At 46.8% G+C, this 17,845-nt stretch overlaps 1 protein-coding gene across 1 annotated transcript in view; it reads right to left on the reverse strand.

Moving 5' to 3' along the window:
* Positions 1–7,811: 7,811 nt before the first annotated feature.
* The window catches only part of RIOK1 (RIO kinase 1), a 30,625-nt gene continuing 20,591 nt past the window's right edge, over positions 7,812–17,845 (reverse strand). Inside the window, 4 exon segments of the mRNA XM_032648357.1 lie at positions 7,812–10,733; positions 12,032–14,446; positions 15,516–15,683; positions 17,539–17,592. Of these exon segments, the coding sequence (XP_032504248.1) occupies positions 14,336–14,446; positions 15,516–15,683; positions 17,539–17,592 (333 nt within the window). The 3' untranslated portion in view covers positions 7,812–10,733; positions 12,032–14,335.

Below are 17,845 nucleotides of genomic sequence, written 5' to 3' on the forward strand. Positions count from 1 at the left end.
GTCAAGGCCTCCCCAAGAATGGAGCTTGAAAGGTCATAAACCAGAGCAAGGAGGGCCCTGGATGGTGTTTCATTCAGCTGTTTACATTTCCTACTTCAAAAACCCAACACCACACAACTCAGAACAGACTCACGGATGCCTCAGAGGCCTCTGAGCAGCTGCGTGGCCTGCGGAGGCCGGGAAGTAGCCCCAGAGCAGCCCAGACACTCACGTGGGAGGGACAGTCAAACTGCCGCAGCTGGACTGTCGTCCTCAGAACCAGAGCAGGGCTGACCATCACATCTAGGACTTTCCCCCTTCCTCTGGTCTTCTTGGAATTGTGTGTGGCAGAGAGCATCTAAAACCCCTCCAAGAGGGCTTCCCTGGTGGCGCAGTGGTTGAGAGTCCGCCTGCCGATGCAGGGGACGTGGGTTCGTGCCCCGGTCCGGGAAGATCCCACGTGCCGCGGAGCGGCTGGGCCCGTGGGCCATGGCCACTGAGCCTGCGCGTCCGGAGCCTGTGCTCCGCAACGGGAGAGGCCACAGCGGTGAGAGGCCCGCGTACCGTAAAAAAAAAATAAAAATAAAACCCCTCCAAGAAAGATCCTTACAGGCCATGGGAAAGTGGATCCAGTTTCTACATCCAGGGTATAGAGTCTACGACAGCCCCGCCCGGAGCTGGGGATGACAAAGTGGGCCTCGGCCAGGAGGTGTCTCAAAGCTCTTCCCACGGCCTGATCTTCCTCATCTTCCTTGCCTGCTTCAAGGAGCTGGTCTGAAGAAGGGGAACACCACCACTAAGAGCAGCCGGAGAGGACAGACAACCAAATCCCAGACTGCCTGATCCTCAACCACCTCCATCCACCTAGCGGGCAACCCCAGCTATGTCGGGCTGGCCTCCGTCTGCAGGTTCGGCTACTGGGAACGTCCACAGACACTGGCCTCGCACATTCCTAAAAGGCCAGATGGATCCTGCACCACCCCCGTCCACAGGCACTGGGTGCCCTTCTTCATTGTCCTCTATTTTCTGGGGACACATGGGTTTCCATCACGTGCAGGCGGTGCTCACGCTGCCTCAGTGTGATGTAGCTCCGGCCAGCATCCAGCTCCAGCGGCCTCAGGCAGCCTCACCCACACCCAGCCTCCAACAGCTGTAGCCAAAGCACCCCTAATGTGTCTACTCGGATTCTTCTCCCCCTCAATCCTCACGGTCTGGAAAACAGACTCCTCTGCATGCTGGGATGCTGATACTGGCTGGCAACGTGCCCAGCATAAGGTGTTTGGACTAGGACAGCCCACTGAGGCTGGGTGGGGCCTCCCTTGGGCTTGAAGATAGAAGCAGCTGAAATTTCAAACCCCAAATACAACCATTCGGAGATCTTTTCTGTTGCTTGCCTTCTTGTAGGGACTTGCCCTTTCTTTGTTACAAAAATGTTTTCCCATTGTTAAGATCCTTGAAGGATTTTTTTCTTTTTTTCCTGGACTAACAAGCCCATTCCAGTCAGAGAGCTGGATTTCCATCTCTGTGACACCTTGAGAAACTGCCTCATCCTGGAGAACTGTCCCCAGAGAACCTGCTCTCTGTTCCCTGAGCCCAGACTCCAGAGGCAGGAGGATTTCAGCCCCCTCTGGGCCATCCCAGGGCCACAGAACCATGCCCCAAGGTCAAAGGTATTTCAGAGAGATGCTGGGAGAGTGAATCCAGCTAATAATGGCCGAGACTGCTCACTGCTTTTCTGGCCACTTTCTTCCCTGGCGAGCACAGGCTAAAAGCAGCAAACAAAGCAGACTCGTTCATAAACTGGGGAAGAAGCAGCGAAGTTCCTGCAGGAGGGGACAGAGAAATCCTAACCAGAGTGGGCTTCCCGGTGAAAGCAAGGGCCACCGGCTTTCCACTTTCCATTAAGCCGGGTAACTAGATGCTCCACAGGCTGCCATGAACCTAAAACCAACCAAACCAAACAAAAAGCAGCCAAAAAGCAACACCAGAAAAACGACCATCCCCCAAATCAACCCACGGCTCTCCTGCAGAATCCTAATTACAACATGGCCGGCCTGCCCAGAGACGCTCGGGTCCCGGGGGGCGGGGAGTCCAGCGCTCAGCTGATCTCACAGCCGCAGCCCCAGCCCTGCCCCTGGGGTGAGCACGCACCCCTTCACCTAGCTGGGAAGGCCGGCCTCTCCTGCTCAGGTGCTAGGGTGGGTGCCGAACCAGTGCCACCTGAGCCTCCCAAGCATCACGCAGAGATCCCAGGCCCCAAAACAGGGAGTGGTGATGAGGCCGACTCCGCCCACCCTTTTAAGCTAGGGCGGGGCTGGCACAAGTGAAACTGTCCAGGCTGGGAGTTTGGCTTTCGGACTCCTCCACCCTCCCCTTTCTACCCATCGCTGCGCTTCCCACCTCACCCCTCCGGCAGTCCCCTGCCCTCCGCCTCGTCAAGGTTCCTTCCACAGAAATTCACCATGTACATTTGGTCCTCATCTGCTCCTTTTCCAGTAATTTGCTTATAACTAGATTCCCCTCCCGCATCCCCCGCCCTCTCGCTGGCCAGGGATGGAACCCGTTCCCCCTGCAGTGAAGGGCGGAGTCCTAACCACTGGACCACCAGGGAATTCCCACCCCTCATCTGCTCCTAAAACCCTATTCCAGAAGCAACCTGTTGGTGGTGAAGGTCATTTTCTCCTCACTTCTCCAAGGGCTGTCCATGGACTTAGACGATTCGCTCTGGAATTCTCTGTTTTTAAGTTCCCAGTTACCCTGTTGGTAAAATAAAACGTATTCCTTCTGGAAGAGGGAAACGGAGCAAGAAAGTGACACTGCGAGGGAACTTGCCTTAGCATTTCCTCGAATTCTTAGGGGAACCCAATATTAATTGAGTACCATGCTCGTTTCAGATGAAGGAGCGAGTTCAGAAAGTTTGGCTTGCCCAAGTTTGTCCAACTAGCAAATAGTGGAGGTGGAATGTGAAACTAGGCTGACTTCACATGCCAACCAGGTGGCATTTGAAGTCAGGCTGTCTGACTTGCAAGATCAGTGCTTAGGCCTTAGCAATCACCCTCGTTAAGGAGATGAGACAAGGGCTTATGTCAAATGACTTTTCCAAGCCCAACACATGAGGAAATTCAGCCAGGCAACAAGTATATCAGCCTATAGGTTGTTGCTGTATTCACTTCTCCCTTCCTCCAAACGGCTTTGTTCCTTTTATCGATAGTATTGAATATGCTGTTTACTAAAGACCATTTAACAGTTCTTCATAGACAGGGTATAAGTTGTAAATAAAAAGGAGGGCTTCCCTGGTGGCGCAGTGGTTGGGAGTCCGCCTGCCAATGCAGGGGACACGGGTTCGTGCCCCGGACCGGGAGGATCCCACATGCCACGGAGCGGCTGGGCCCGTGAGCCATGGCCGCTGAGCCTGCGCGTCCGGAGCCCGTGCTGCGCAATGGGAGAGGCCCCAACGGTGAGAGGCCCGCGTACCGCAATAAATAAATAAATAAAAAATAAATAAACAGGAGTAGCAGATCCTGGACTAAATTTCAGGGTTTCTTAATTCAAATCTGAGACTTTTTCAGTTAGGACACATGGGCTCCTACTAACACCTGCATAAATATGAACAAAACTGTAAATGAAACCTGTATCCCACTGGTATAATGGCAGTCCTGATACAATGTTGTAACTCGATGTGAGCCATCCCAGTGCAGTCAGCATCCTCTAAGGAAACGGCTTTAGCCTCTGTCCTTCATTTTACGCGGAACGGCACCTATTAGGAACCAAATGAGAATAATAGCCAATACTTATATTTTGGAAACATTTAGTGTGTACTGAATGACTTGTCTGCATTATATCTCATTTAATCCTTACTGCAATATAATGGACAATTTACAAGCAATAATCCTGCTACACTATCCTCACTAACAACTGACTTTAAAATGAAATATGATTATGATGGTCCTGATGTGGACCAAGGAAACCTCGGGTTACACGTGAGGCACCACTTCCTGGAGTATCGATATTACTTGATGGTAATTTAAAACTTTTCCCCAAAGTCCTTAACAGAAATTCATTATGAATGCAAAACTCACATGGATTTTGTCTTTTAAGCTAAAATCTCTTAAGCTTTAAGAGATTAAAAAACAAAGGCCTGCCTGGAAGTGGAGTGGAAGGCATCCTGGGGCCGTGTTCTTCTGTCTCGGTGAATCCCTTTCGGTAGGAAAGTTTGAGGAGCAAACCAACAAGCGCACAAAATACTGTGGGGAGAAAACAAGTATTTAACGTCTCCTTTTTTAAGTTAATTAATTAATTAATTAAATTTTGGCTGCGTTGTGTCTTCGTTGCTGCTCACGGGCTTTCTCTAGTTGTGGTGAGCGGGGGCTGCTCCTTGATGCGGTGCGCGGGCTTCTCACTGCGGTGGCTTCTCTTTGTTGTGGAGCACGGGCTATAGGTGCACGGGCTTCAGTAGTTGTGGCACGCGGGCTCAGTAGCTGTGGCTCGCAGCCTCTAGAGCTCAGGCTCCGTAGTTGTGGCGCACGGGCTTAGTTGCTCCGCGGCATGTGGGATCTTCCCGGACCAGGGCTCGAACCCGTGTCCCCTGCATTGGCAGGCGGATTCTTAACCACTGCGCCACCAGGGAAGTCCTAATGTCTCCTTTTACTTGTTTATTTTTAAAAAGTCCTATTGTCCCTCATACACCGTATATACGATCTGTATTTAAGCCAATTAGAATGGCAATTTTGCCCTCAGAAATAATATATTTTTGAATGTGAAATATTAAAACCCTCTTGTAGAAGAAGGGTTGAGATAGATTCTGGGGAACATCTTGCTCATTCCTTCCTTTGTATGTTGCTGTGTCCTATACACCACATATTCACATATGTCATTTAAAATTTTCTACCCCACAAGAAAAGTAAACATAGGTGAAATTAATTCTAATTTATTTTATTTGACCCAATACATGCAGAATATTATTATTCCAACAAGTAATCACTATCAAAAAAATTACAAAGTTACTTTATATATATATATATTATTTTCATACTAAGTCTTCAAAATCCGGTGTGCATTTGACACTCTCAGTCCAGACTAGCACCATTGCAAAAACTTAACCGTCACACGTGGCCCGTGGATACCACGTGGAAAGTGCAGCTCAAGAACGATCACAGGCTTCATCTCCCCAATGTCATCGTTTCACAGATGAGGAAACTGAGGCCCAGAAAGATGAAGTGAGCGTCACAAGTTAATAACAGGTCAGATTTCCAGTCTAAGGCTCTTTAGGAGTCTTTTTGTGTGTGGTTGATATTCTTTGCTTCAAGTGTGTGTCTAATTTTAAAGTAAAACGAACAACTCCTGATTAAATGAATTACAGCTTCTAGGAAATGTTATTGAGGCGCTTTCTTCAGGAGCTCTTGCGAAGGATTAATTTAAACATCAACCACCAAACATGCACCTGCTGTCATAAGGATCCATTCATCTAATCCTTTAAGGAGAAGGTAAAGACATGAACCTGACTAGTCTTATGCCTCCTGTGCAATCAGTAGTCCACGGGCCATTCCTGCAGCTCGCAGGACATTAATAAGAACTTAGGCAAATATCTCCCTCCAGAGGAGCAAAAATTATTGCAGGACAATGAACAGAATTCCCATCGTTAAATTCAAACGGCACATGGTAAAGAAAATAAAATTGCCTTATGAGACTATGATACAGGTAAAAAGCAAACCTGGCCTGTGGGATATAACTGGCACCTTAAACACACTTATTGTATTTTAATAACCAAACTGTTTTAAGAGATGTAATTCTAACCTGGTCCTTTGGCCTCTGAAGGGCCTTTTCTAAATCATTGATATGCTACTTTTTTTTTTCACTCTGTCAGTTGCTTTATTAACTTTATATAAAGCCAGAAATCATAATCAGAAATAGATAACACACAATGTGCAGTATCCATGAGAAAAACTTCTTTGAGCACGAAATTTGAGGCCTTTGGGCATCCTGATAAAACCACAGCACTTTGTTTAGCAATACCCAGGACTCCTGTAAAACACAATTTTTTTTTTTTTTAACGATCAATGGCTGTTATTTGCCCTCACACGTGCTTTCTTTATTTTTCATTCTGTATTCCTCTTCAAGCCTTCATCTGAGACCCCTTTCCTTCTCTCTGAAAGTTTTTTTTCGTTTTTTCATGCCATGCCTCGTAGCTTGCGGGATGTTAGCTCCCCGACCAGGGATTAAACCCGGGCCCTGGCAGAGAAAGAGCCGAGTCCCAACCACTGGATGGCCAGGGAAGTCCCAAAAATACCTACTGGCAACTCCTTTCAGTAAGAGTCATCTGTGCTACACGGTTTTTTTTTTAATTTTAATTATTTATTATTTTTTATACTTATTTTTGGCTGCATTGGGTCTTTGTTGCTGCGCGTGGGCTTTTCTCTAGTTGTGGTGAGCGGGGGCTGCTCTTCGTTGCGGTGCACGGGCTTCTCATTGCAGTGGCTTCTCCCATTGCGGAGCATGGGCTCCAGGCTCGCGGGCTCCAGAGCACAGGCTCAGCAGTTGTGGCACATGGGCTTAGTTGCTCCGCGGCATGTGGGATCCTCCTGGACCAGGGCTCGAACCCGTGTCTCCTGCATTGGCAGGCGGATTCTTAACCACTGAGCCACCAGGGAAGTCCATGCTACACGTTTTAGAATAATAGAATTGTAAAGCAGAAATTTGATGGCTATCTGGTCCAATTCCCGCAATCCACAGACGAGAAATCTTCCCCCAACAGCAAGTGCCTTATCCATTCCTGCAACTTGCCCCGGCTAGCCTTGACCACGTTCACGTGCCCAGCAGCAGGAGGGAGGCTCCCAACATCACCGCCAATATTGGTATCATCTACTGAAAAACCAGGTTGGGCCAGACCAAGCACCTACTGACAATCACGCCCACCCCTGGGGCTGGGGTCCTGTTTTATGCCCTGTTGACTGTGCTTCTCTGTGGGAGTTGGTCAGCTTCTCAAGGAAGCAGATGCCTAGTTCAAACTCAGAACCATCCCTCGAGGAGGAGGTCAAGATGGTGGAGTAGGAAGTGGAGCCCACCTCCCCCCACAAATACGTCAAAAATACATCTGTTGGGGCTTCCCTGGTGGCGCAGTGGTTGAGAGTCCGCCTGCCGATGCAGGGGACACGGGTTCGTGCCCGGTCCGGGAAGATCCCGCATGCCGCGGAGCGGCTGGGCCCGTGAGCCATGGTCGCTGAGCCTGTGCGTCCCGAGCCCGTGCTCCACAACGGGAGAGGCCGCAACAATGAGAGGCCCGCGTACCGCAAAAACAAACAAACAAACAAACAAACATCTGTATCTGGAACAGTTCTCACAGACCACCACCAGAACCATCTCTTAAGATCAACTTGTTTTCAAAACTTTCAGTTCACATTTGGGAAGAGTTGGCAAAATGCGTGACATAAGCCTAGGCTTCTATCAGGTCTCCCATTCTCCCACATTATGGTGATTTGGGATTGAAGAACTCATCAGTCAATGCACTGTTGCCCAAGCACTTTGGATAACAGTCAAATGGTCTCACGTGGTCAAAGTCAAAACAACAATCCAGTTTAAAATGCACCCGTTCCATTGGCTGGAGAGCTGCACTGATGCCGAGGGTCCTGAGGACAGAGGGCTGTGCAGGGGCAGCGCTGTAGCCCCCAGGCGTAGGTCGGTCACCTTACAGTGGGCACCCCCGGTCACTGAAGGGAGGGCTAGAGGGCACAAGTCAATGCACATAAACCTCTAGTCTTCATTTTTATCCTCATGGGGTGGTGGTGGTGTGTGTATCCAATTGGATGTCACAGCTCCACCTTTAAAAACACAATGTATTATTCCCTTAAATATTTATTGAGCATTTATGGTATTTCAGACACAATTCTAGGTGCTGGGATACAAGACTGAACCAAGATAAAAATCCCTGCCCCTGTGGAGCTTACATTCTAGGAAGAGGTTGGGAGGTGAGGGAAGACACACAATACTTATGAGAAAACTCAGCATGTAAGTACAGGCAGAGCTCGGACATACCGTGGGCTCGGCTACAGACCACCAAATAAAGCGAGTAGCGCCGTAAAGCGAGTCACATGGATTTTTTGGTTTCCCAATGCATAAAAAAGTGATGTTTACACTAGACTGTAGTCTATAAGTGTGCAATAGCATTGTGTCTAAAAAAGGTGATTAAACAATCCTTTATTGCTAAAAGAAGTTAACCATCATCTGAGTTATCAGCGAGATGTAATCTTTTTGCTGGTGGAGGGTTTCAAAGATTTTGAGAACTATCAAAATATGTAACACAGAGTCACAAAGCGAGCAAATGCTGTTGGAAAAATGGCCCAGACACGTGATCAACAGAGGGTGCCACAAACCTTCAATTTGTAAAAACCGCAATTACCTGTGAAGCGCAATAAAACGAGGTCTACCTGTAAGTTAGTGAGAGGAGCTTTCGAAAAACTATGCAAAGCAAAGGCAATAAGGCGTGTAGGGGCCTTAGTTAAGGGGGCAGACTGCAAATCCAGACAGAGTGGTTAGGACAGGCCACTGAGAAGGTGACATATGTTAAAACAAGGGTCAGGCTTGGCAGCACTAAAACTTCTGTCAGCATTTGTTCAATATACAAGTTCTCGAACTGCCTTCACATTCAAGTGACATTTCAAGTGACACTGCCGAGCTGGGCCAGTACCAGAAGCCATCACAGTTCTACCTTAGACCTACTTCTTTGGCCCAGATGATTAAACCTTGATGCCTGGGCAAAAAAAGTTACTTAAGAATAACGAGTAAAATAAAAATATAGATACTTGTGTAATACGGTAACTACTACGTGACAAGCCCTGTTTTAAGTACTTAATATATTTACTTTGACTCAGTAAAAAAAAAAAACCCTTCTTTCTTACAGAAACTGTTACAGAGAGAGGAGTAGAGTAAATCCCTACATACCCATTCCTCTGCTTTAGCAACTACTGGCCTCCTGCTATTTCTGCTTCATCCACCACTTTCCTTTAGGAGCTGGTCAAGGACGGAGAATTTTGAAACAGTCACAGGCTTTTCTATCCATCTCACCCATAAAGACTTCAGTCCATACTCTGAGAGAACCACTTTTAAATATAATACCACTATCACATCCAGTAAAATGAACAATCCCTTACTATCATCTAACACCTCCTCCACTTTTAGGTTTCCCTATTTGTCTAAAAAGAAAGCCCCAAACAGTCCATCTTTTTGCAGTTGGTTTGATCTAATCAGGATCCAAGTGAAATCCACAGCATTGGGAAATATGTCTCTTAGACCTCTTTATCATAGCTCTCCCTCTTCTTTTTTTTCCCCCTTATTCTGAATTCGGTTGACTCTATCCTCCCAGCATCATTTATCCTGTTCCTGTGAGCTGTATACTTTGTAAACTGCTGACTACAGCTGGCGGCGACATGGATTGAGGTTCAACGTTTCTGGGGGGAGGCAAGATACCTTCTAGGTTCTGTGAACCTCTTTTCACATCACTGCAGGAACACCAAGGGGTCGGACTGTTCCATCTTGAATGCCTGAGTCCGGGTTCACCAACCTGATCCAGCCCTTGCCAAGCTCCCCGTAGCTCTCCTGTGTCCTTCACAGTAACTCCACGAGGCAGGCACTACTCTTTATCTCCATGTGCTTGTGGCATTTGCCTACTTAACAGGGTCAGGTCCTCAGACCCAGAAGCATCCAACCCCACAACGGGGCTTTTCCTACTCTTCTCCATCCTGAAACACTCCCCCCAGTGCCGTCTGGAACCCACGTGGGGTCAGACACCAGCAAGAAGCCTCGTATCCTCAACGTCTTCTCTGAGGGTTCCCCTCTCCTTGCCCCATTTAAACCCTGGCTCTCCGGAGGGCACTGACGTCGTCCGACACCACTCACCTCCCCACTACATTACAGGCGTCCGCGTCACCCCTCTCCCAGCCCACTGAAGATTCAGGCATGTCACTCACTGACTCTAAAACTAGGCCCTGTCCTAACACAGATGGTTCTTCCAAAACCCTGGCCTCAGTTCCCTGACCTAAGCCTCTGATGCTCCCCTATGCAGCCACTCAAGCCCACGGCTGTAGTGCAGTTGCTACCCTCAAGGGCAACCCCCATGCATCCTTTAAACAGCCCATCCTCTGCCTGCCCGCCTCTCCAGATGCTGCACTGGGACCCCAAGGACCCACCACTTTTTCACTGACAAGTTTAGGACTCCAAGGCAGCTATGCAGAAAATGTGTAAAGGTTAACATTTCACCCCGAGATGATTACGTTGCTCGGCCTTAAAATTATTAAGGTGCGTTGATAAGGGGTAGAAAGCTCTCAGAGAGCTAGAAATAGCTGTGCTCACACACAGATGATGCCCTTGCCATTCTGGGAAAAAAGGAGAGAGAAAGGATTTTGTGGGTGTGTGGCTATTCCAGGCGGTACGAGGGCCACCTCCTCACGATCGCGGCCTGCCAGCAGTCAAAGCAGGATGTGGAGTGACACAGAAAATGAAGGAAAGCCAAAAAGCAAAAATTCCGCGAGTTCAAGTCTTCATTCTCCAAGTTCAAGCCCAGAGGTTCCCACAGCACCACCAACCGTGACTAAGATCTCTGGAGAACACAGACGCAAGAAAGGTACCTTTCCCTTTGGAAACTAGCTTAAATGATTTCAGACACAACACTATAATTTCCCCTGGAGCACTAATAAAAGCCCTGATGTCCAAGGTAACACAAACCCAAAGGATATGGAAGTTAAAAACTCCAACCAAGGGCTTCCCTGGTGGCGCAAGTGGTTGAGAGTCCCGCCTGCCGATGTAAGGGACACGGGTTCGTGCCCCGGTCCGGGAAGATCCCACGTGCCGCGGAGCAGCTCGGCCCGTTAGCCATGGCTGCTGAGCCTGCGCGTCCGGAGCCTGTGCTCCGCAACGGGAGAGGCCGCAACAGTGAGAGGCCCGTGTACTGCAAAAAAACCCAAAAAAACCAAAAACACCCCCCAAAACTCCAACCAAAATGGATTAGGAATGTAATAACCTAATCCAATTCAAGAGACAGAACATGGAGAGCTCTTGTTTTATGATCACCAAAGGTTGAAAATCTTAGCCATTTGATGTGGTCACAGGAAATCTTCACAGGAGACCATACATACCTTGACCATACCAGCAGACCATACCTGCTGATTCATGCGACCCTTTCATCATCAAAAAGTAAACCCCAGAAGTCAAAGTCAAGCTCTGAATGAATGTCCTGGTCTTTACTTATATGTGTATAAACAACTAAAAATTAGAAAATCTGTCAAGCTCTTGAAAACCAAAAGGATTTTTAGAAATGTCAACATTCAGAGCCCATGACATTTGAGATGTCCTTCAAGTGCATTTTTACCAGCTTCTAGACGAACATCTTCATCTCTTCATTTTGAGCCAAAAGGTGAATGAAATCATAGCCACAAAACAGGATAGGCCTGCAACCAAGAAACAAGCTGCTTGCACAGAATTCAGCAGAAACCCATGAAAAGGAGAGCTCTTCTCCAACAAGTCTTAGTACCAAACTACAAAGTTCTTCAACCGATTGAGTCCGTCTTCATCAAGGAGTAGAGAAAGCTAAAGAAAAAGTGATGTCAGCCCCAAACGTGGATTCGCATTTGATCAGACCTAGGCAGCCAGCTGCCACTGTGCCCACCTATTCACTCCAAGGCCAGGCTCAAATGCTGGAGCTCCTGGGCCAGGGCAAGTTCTGTTCCTAAACTGCTTCATCAAAGGAAAAGTAAGTAGAGGCGCAGAGCAAATAGCTGGGATTTTGTGCTTCAACGAAATCAACCAGATTCCTCACAGTAAACTTTTAGAAACACCTGCATTTTGTTTTTGTTTTTTTTTTGTTTTTTTCTGGTACGCGGGCCTCTCACTGCTGCGGCCTCTCCCGTTGCGGAGCACAGGCTCCGGACGCACAGGCTCAACAGCCATGGCTCACGGGCCCAGCCGCTCCACGGCACGTGGGATCTTCCCGGACTGGGGCACGAACCTGTGTCCCCTGCATCGGCAGGTGGACTCTCAACCACTGCGCCACCAGGGAAGCCCACACCTGCATTTTTGAAGGGATTAGAAAATCAACAAAATAGGACAGAAAACCAGATACATCAGTAACCGACAAAATGATGTCCCAGCCTTTGGATCAAGAGACCCCAAAGCTCACCTCTCCAAATGGAAAGTCACTTGCACAACCAATAATCCAGGGACACTAAAACCTGTCAAGTGCTCAAAATTCTATTGCAGTCAAAGCCAGAAAGTAGCCCTGTTAAGTTTGCCTACAAAGAGGCTCCTCCAGACCTCCTGGCAAGAAACAAACAAGGCAAACGGTTTCAGACCAGTTTGGCAAGAATGCTACGAGTGGTTCCCACTCAGCCACAGCTACAGCCCAGAACCCAGACGGGGAAACAGCCACATGAGCAAGCTGTCAGAAAAAGGCTCCTCAAATTAGAATCCCCCACAGTCCCAAATCCCGGCACGTCACAAGCCACTTCCTCCCGGTAGCAGGTAATGAGTGTCCGTCCTGCCGACACCACTTTTGCCCCGTGAAACTGAATCCAAGCCTAGTGATTGCATTCGATTCACCAAAGATGGCACTGCGGAGCCCGACAACCTGATTCAAACACGCCTGGCTGGAGGTAAGACCCAACCCATGAGAGAACTGGGGGGTCCTGCAGATGAATCCCCCAAGGTGTACTGGATTGCTCCGCCTAATTTTTAGTTTTCTCTTTGGTTGTGTTAACTGTAGAATATTTTAGAGGACATACAATTGTGTTTCACTGAAATTATACTTCGTATTTTGAACTTGTTTCAAGTCAGGAAGAGAGGCTATTATGAACGTAATATATTTGACTTAAAACTTTAAAAGCTCAATTGACCCCCCCCCCCCCCTTCAAATAACCCACAGATTCTCAAACAAGCAGGTGCAAGCTTCAGTTTAAGGGAAACTAGGTTTATCTATGGAAATTGCCTTGATTCAAGGACTAAAATCGGCACTTCTCATGGCACATCCAGTTCACCGTGCCTGCTTTTACCTAGAATCCAACCGCTTCTCTCCATGTCTTACTGCTACCATCCTGGACCGAGCCTCCGTCACCTGTCACGTGGGTACCACGGTACATACCCAGCCGCCTGCCCATCCCCACCCGTCCCATAGTCCATTTTCCTGGAAGCCAAAGGGATCGCGACCCTTTCAAAACAGAAGTGAGATTACACCATTCCTCTGCTCAAAACCTTCCAGGCACATACCACCACGTGATCTACTTCCCCCCGTGGTTACGATGCTCTAGCTCCCTGTTTCTGGAACATTTCAGACACACTTCTGCCTCGGGGCCTTTGCACTTGCTGTTTGCTTTGCCTGGAATGCTCTTCTCTCCCGATATGCACATGACTCACATCCTTCAAATATTTGCCCAAATATGGCCTCTCAGCGTGGCCTGTTTTAAACCTGCACTCTCCCACCGCCCCAGGCATTCTCTTCTCTACATTATTTCTTCCCCTCTCCTGGAATATATTACCTGCTGATAGACTACTTTTTACTTATTTTAATGCCTTGTCTTCCTATTAAAACGCAAACCAGCTGAAGGTAGTAACTTTTGTCTGCTTTATCCAGTAGACCCGCCCCTCCCTCAATAACCCACTGACTCTCAAACAAGCAGGTGCAAGCTTCGGTTTCAGGGAAACTAGGTTTATCTATGGAAATTGCTTTTGACTCACTGCTGTATCCCTCGCACCTAAAATACTCAAATATTTGATGAATGAATGAACAGATCTCATAGTTGAATGTGAAATAGCTTATAAACTAGGAGGTCCTAGCTCAAAAAAGAATACGGAAGATGAAGAGTAACTTATTGTAAATAATCATCAATGTACATAGAACAAAGTTGTGATGAACAATTATATCAACAACTGAATTCTCTAATCAGTGAACCCCCTTTTATAGAAACCGTGGCCTTACGATCAAATGATTTCAGATGGGTCTTTGGCACGTTACAAACAAAGCAAAACAATTTGCCCAAGTTTGTCCAAAGTGCCGTTACATAACTGCTCAATACATTTAAACAGTTACGATGCTTCAAAACCCAAACTGCAGGAGAAAATATATACAAAAGTGAAATTGTATAAAGTTCTTCATTAAAATAGTAGCTTAAACAGTCCTCTATCAATACCAATAAAGAGCTAGGGACTAGACCTAGACACTAGAGCTTAGAGCTGTTTACATAATTACAGGAAAACACGGTGAATCCGTCCACGAGGACACTGCAGTAATAACCATTCAGTTAAAATCAATAACCCATCCTCCAGATGCAGCTCAGAGAGCAGGTGATGGGAAATCACTGCATGTCATACAGTTCTGGTTCTATTTGCTCCTTTTCGTCTTGGCTGTCTTCTCCTTTCTTTTTTTCACATGTTTAGGAACTTTGTTTTTTCTTTTCTCTCTCTGGGCTTCCTTGACCATCTTTTTTCTTTCCTGTAAAAACAAAAACAAAAAGTAAAAAATTTGCAAATTTAATTCATTCTGAGTATTCATATTATTACAACTAAATTTTTTAACAAATTAATCAATTATTTATTTTTGGCTGCGTTGGGTCTTTGTTGCTGCGTGAGGGCTTTCTCTAGTTGTGGTGAGCAGGGGCTACTCTTCATTGCGTGTGCGGGCTTCTCACTGCAGTGGCTTCTCTTGTTGCAGAGCACGGGCTCTAGGTGCGTGGCTCCAGTAGTTGTGGCACGTGGACTCTAGAGCACAGGCTCAGTAGTTGTGGCGCACGGGCTTAGCTGCTCTGCGGCATGTGGGATCTTCGCGGACCAGGGCTCGAACCCGTGTCCCCTGCATTGGCGCAGGTGGATTCTTAACCACCGTGCCACCAGGGAAGCCCCAGAACTAAATTTTAAAATATATGTAAAAAGGTAAAAAGTGAGCATCACAGAAAAAAAATTGAAAATGATAATGGTTTCGTGGTAGAATTTGGGATGAAAGTTATCTTTAAGATTTCTTAATAGAAATTTGAAGAGAGCCAAAGAGAACGTGTTGCTAGGGAGTTTGGGTATGTCTCTCAGAAGTCTTGGAACCCTCACTCTATAAGGTTTAAAGGATCAGGCTAAGACTAAAGAGTAACAGTTAGCCATTATGGACTGTTTCATCAGTAGCATCTCTTATATCCACGGCCAGGAGTGGAAAGAAACAGATTCTGGAAACAGGGAGCTGGGCTGTAACGCCCCTGAAATGGTTTTTTTGGTATTTCACCATGGGGCAACTCCAGCATCATTTGTTCTTCAAGTGCATGACCACCACTTTTCATCAATGCACTGAAACTAGTGTGCCCTCTCTCTAGGCAGTGCCCAAGGAGCTTTTAGTAGAAGCCCAATCTCTAGCTGATGTTACCACCAAAAGCAAAGTTCACGCTTGGGAACTAAAACTTCAGGTGGAGGGACTTACTGACCAATGTGTTCAGCAACTATGATCCAGGTATCTGAGCAGAGAGCCTTGAGGGGCTGTGCTGTCGTACTGACAAACAAGGGAATCTAAGTTTGTGGCTAACCTTTTTATCAACTTCAAGGTCAGCGGTGGGCTTTCTGGAGCAGGCGTTGTCTCCCTGGTCTTCAGAGTCTGTGTCAGAACACTGAGAGCTTCTGGCATCTTCTGAATCAGAACAAGTCTTTTCCTTAACTTGACTTTCCTTAATTTGATTTTCTAGGAGTGCAGGGACCTTGAAAATATCAGAGGACCATGTTATTCTAAACCAGTCAGTTATCTATTGGTATTAAATGTGTTAAGGCCAAAAATCAGATTTCAGCCTTACAGACAGACTTTGAAAAATGACATCCTGTATTGAAACATCAAAACAATGGAATCAACGTCAGGGAGGACGCCTCAAGGAGCCGTTCCCGGACGGCTCAAGGACGTACCCAAACACAGGGACTGGGGCTTCACTGGGTGACCTAGATCAACAATAGGACCGCTCTACCTCCTGCAGGAAATCAGGAGGGTCGAGCTGGGATTTGGAAAGAGGCGAAATACACACAGAAGTAAAAAGTGAAGTTATTTTGGATAACTTCACAGTCGATTTCCTACGAATTAAATTTCATTTAACACTTGTTAATCCAATCAAGAGGGAACACGATATTTAAACAAGAGAAACATTCACTTTTTCCCTGAAATTTAGCAGTTTCTAAAATAATTAATTAATTAAATTTTTGGCCACATTGGGTCTTTGTTGCAGTGCACGGACTTCTTATTGCGGTGGCTTCTCTTGTTGTACAGCACAGGCTCTAGGCGCAGAGGCTTCAGTAGCTGTGGCACACGGGCTCAGTAGTTGTGGCTCACGGGCTCTAGAGTGCAGGCTCAGTAGTTGTGGCGCATGGGCTTAGTTGCTCTGTGGCATGTGGGATCTTCGCGGACCAGGGCTCGAACCCATGTCCCCTGCATTGGCAGGCGGATTCTTAACCACTGCGCCACCAGAGAAGTCCAAATTTAGCAGTTTTTAAAGCAGGAGGAAGCATTTTTAAAACCACGAGGTTTTCTTTTCATAAGGAAAAAAACAGATCTTTAAAAGGCGATTGTACGGAAAGGCTTTCCAGCCAGTTATAGCACCATCTTCCTGCTCTGGAATTCAAAGCACACCTACCCCATCACACCTGCTGCATAAAACCCAGAATTCTCCTAGTCCAATTCTTCCCACCAAAAAAACACACTCAATTTTCAGAATGTAAACTGTGATCCTTCATATTCAAGCCTTTCATTAAGAATATTAAAAGAAGTGGGACTTCCCTGGTGGCCCAGTGATTAAGAATTCGCCTTCCAATGCAGGGGACGTGGGTTCAATCCCTGGTCGGGGAACTAAGATCACACATGCCGCGGAGCAACTAAGCCCGCGTGCCACAACTGCTGAGTTCACGCGCCTCAACCAGAGAGCCCACATGCCGCAAACTACAGAGCCCACGCTCCCTGGAGCCCACGCCACAACAAAAGAACCCCACATGCTGCAACTAAGACCTGACGCGGCCAAATCCATCAATCAATCGACTATTTTTCTTTTAAAAAAAGAATATTAAAAGAAGTAAGAAACTACCTTTATTATTGCTTAAATAAGAATCAATCCCTGCCGTTTGAAACTGTAAGACAAAACAAAGTTGCTTTAAGATGAAAAACACTACAGGAATCTGCACTGGGAGACAGCATGACTAGCCCTTCAACAGCCTGTGCGCTGGGATGAGACCAGACCTCACTGTTGCTTAAGTTGGTTGTAGAAACATCAACAAGCACATGGTTATTTGTTAATAACTTCACAAATGAAGAACAGGATACAAAAGAATCGATGCCTCAGCTACAATAACAGAGCAATTCAGGGGCAGGATGAAGAATAAACTACGCATTCCACATTTCAGTCTCATGGTTAAGAAGAGCGAACATAAAAAGGGCATTTCTGAAGATGCCCATGGGCTTTGGAAGCATCTGTACTAGTAACATCACACCTCTTGTTAATCCAGTAATACCTGACATGAAATTTTATATCCTTCGAAAGAGTTTTCAAGTAAATGAACAGTAACACATGTTCTGCATACCTTCTGAACTCCTGACAAATCCTTCTTCAGTCCCGTGACAGTTTGGTATAGAATCTTGAAACCAAAAGGAAAAAAACAAGAATCAACATAAAACTGGACACGGAAGTACACGGCGATACGAAGAAAGAACACTGTGGTCTAAATGATACCTTGTGTGATTATAAAAAGGTGCCTAACATTTATCTCATGGGACACAGAGAGTGTGTAGCATGGGTGTGGTTCTCACCCACAGGCACAGCGGGCGTCAGCAGACTCTGGCCCACAGGCCAAATCTGACCTGCGGCCTGGTGGTTTGTAAGGATAAACA

Source organism: Phocoena sinus, chromosome 11 (assembly GCF_008692025.1).
Source record: "Phocoena sinus isolate mPhoSin1 chromosome 11, mPhoSin1.pri, whole genome shotgun sequence".
Classification (NCBI taxonomy): Eukaryota; Metazoa; Chordata; class Mammalia; order Artiodactyla; family Phocoenidae; genus Phocoena; species Phocoena sinus.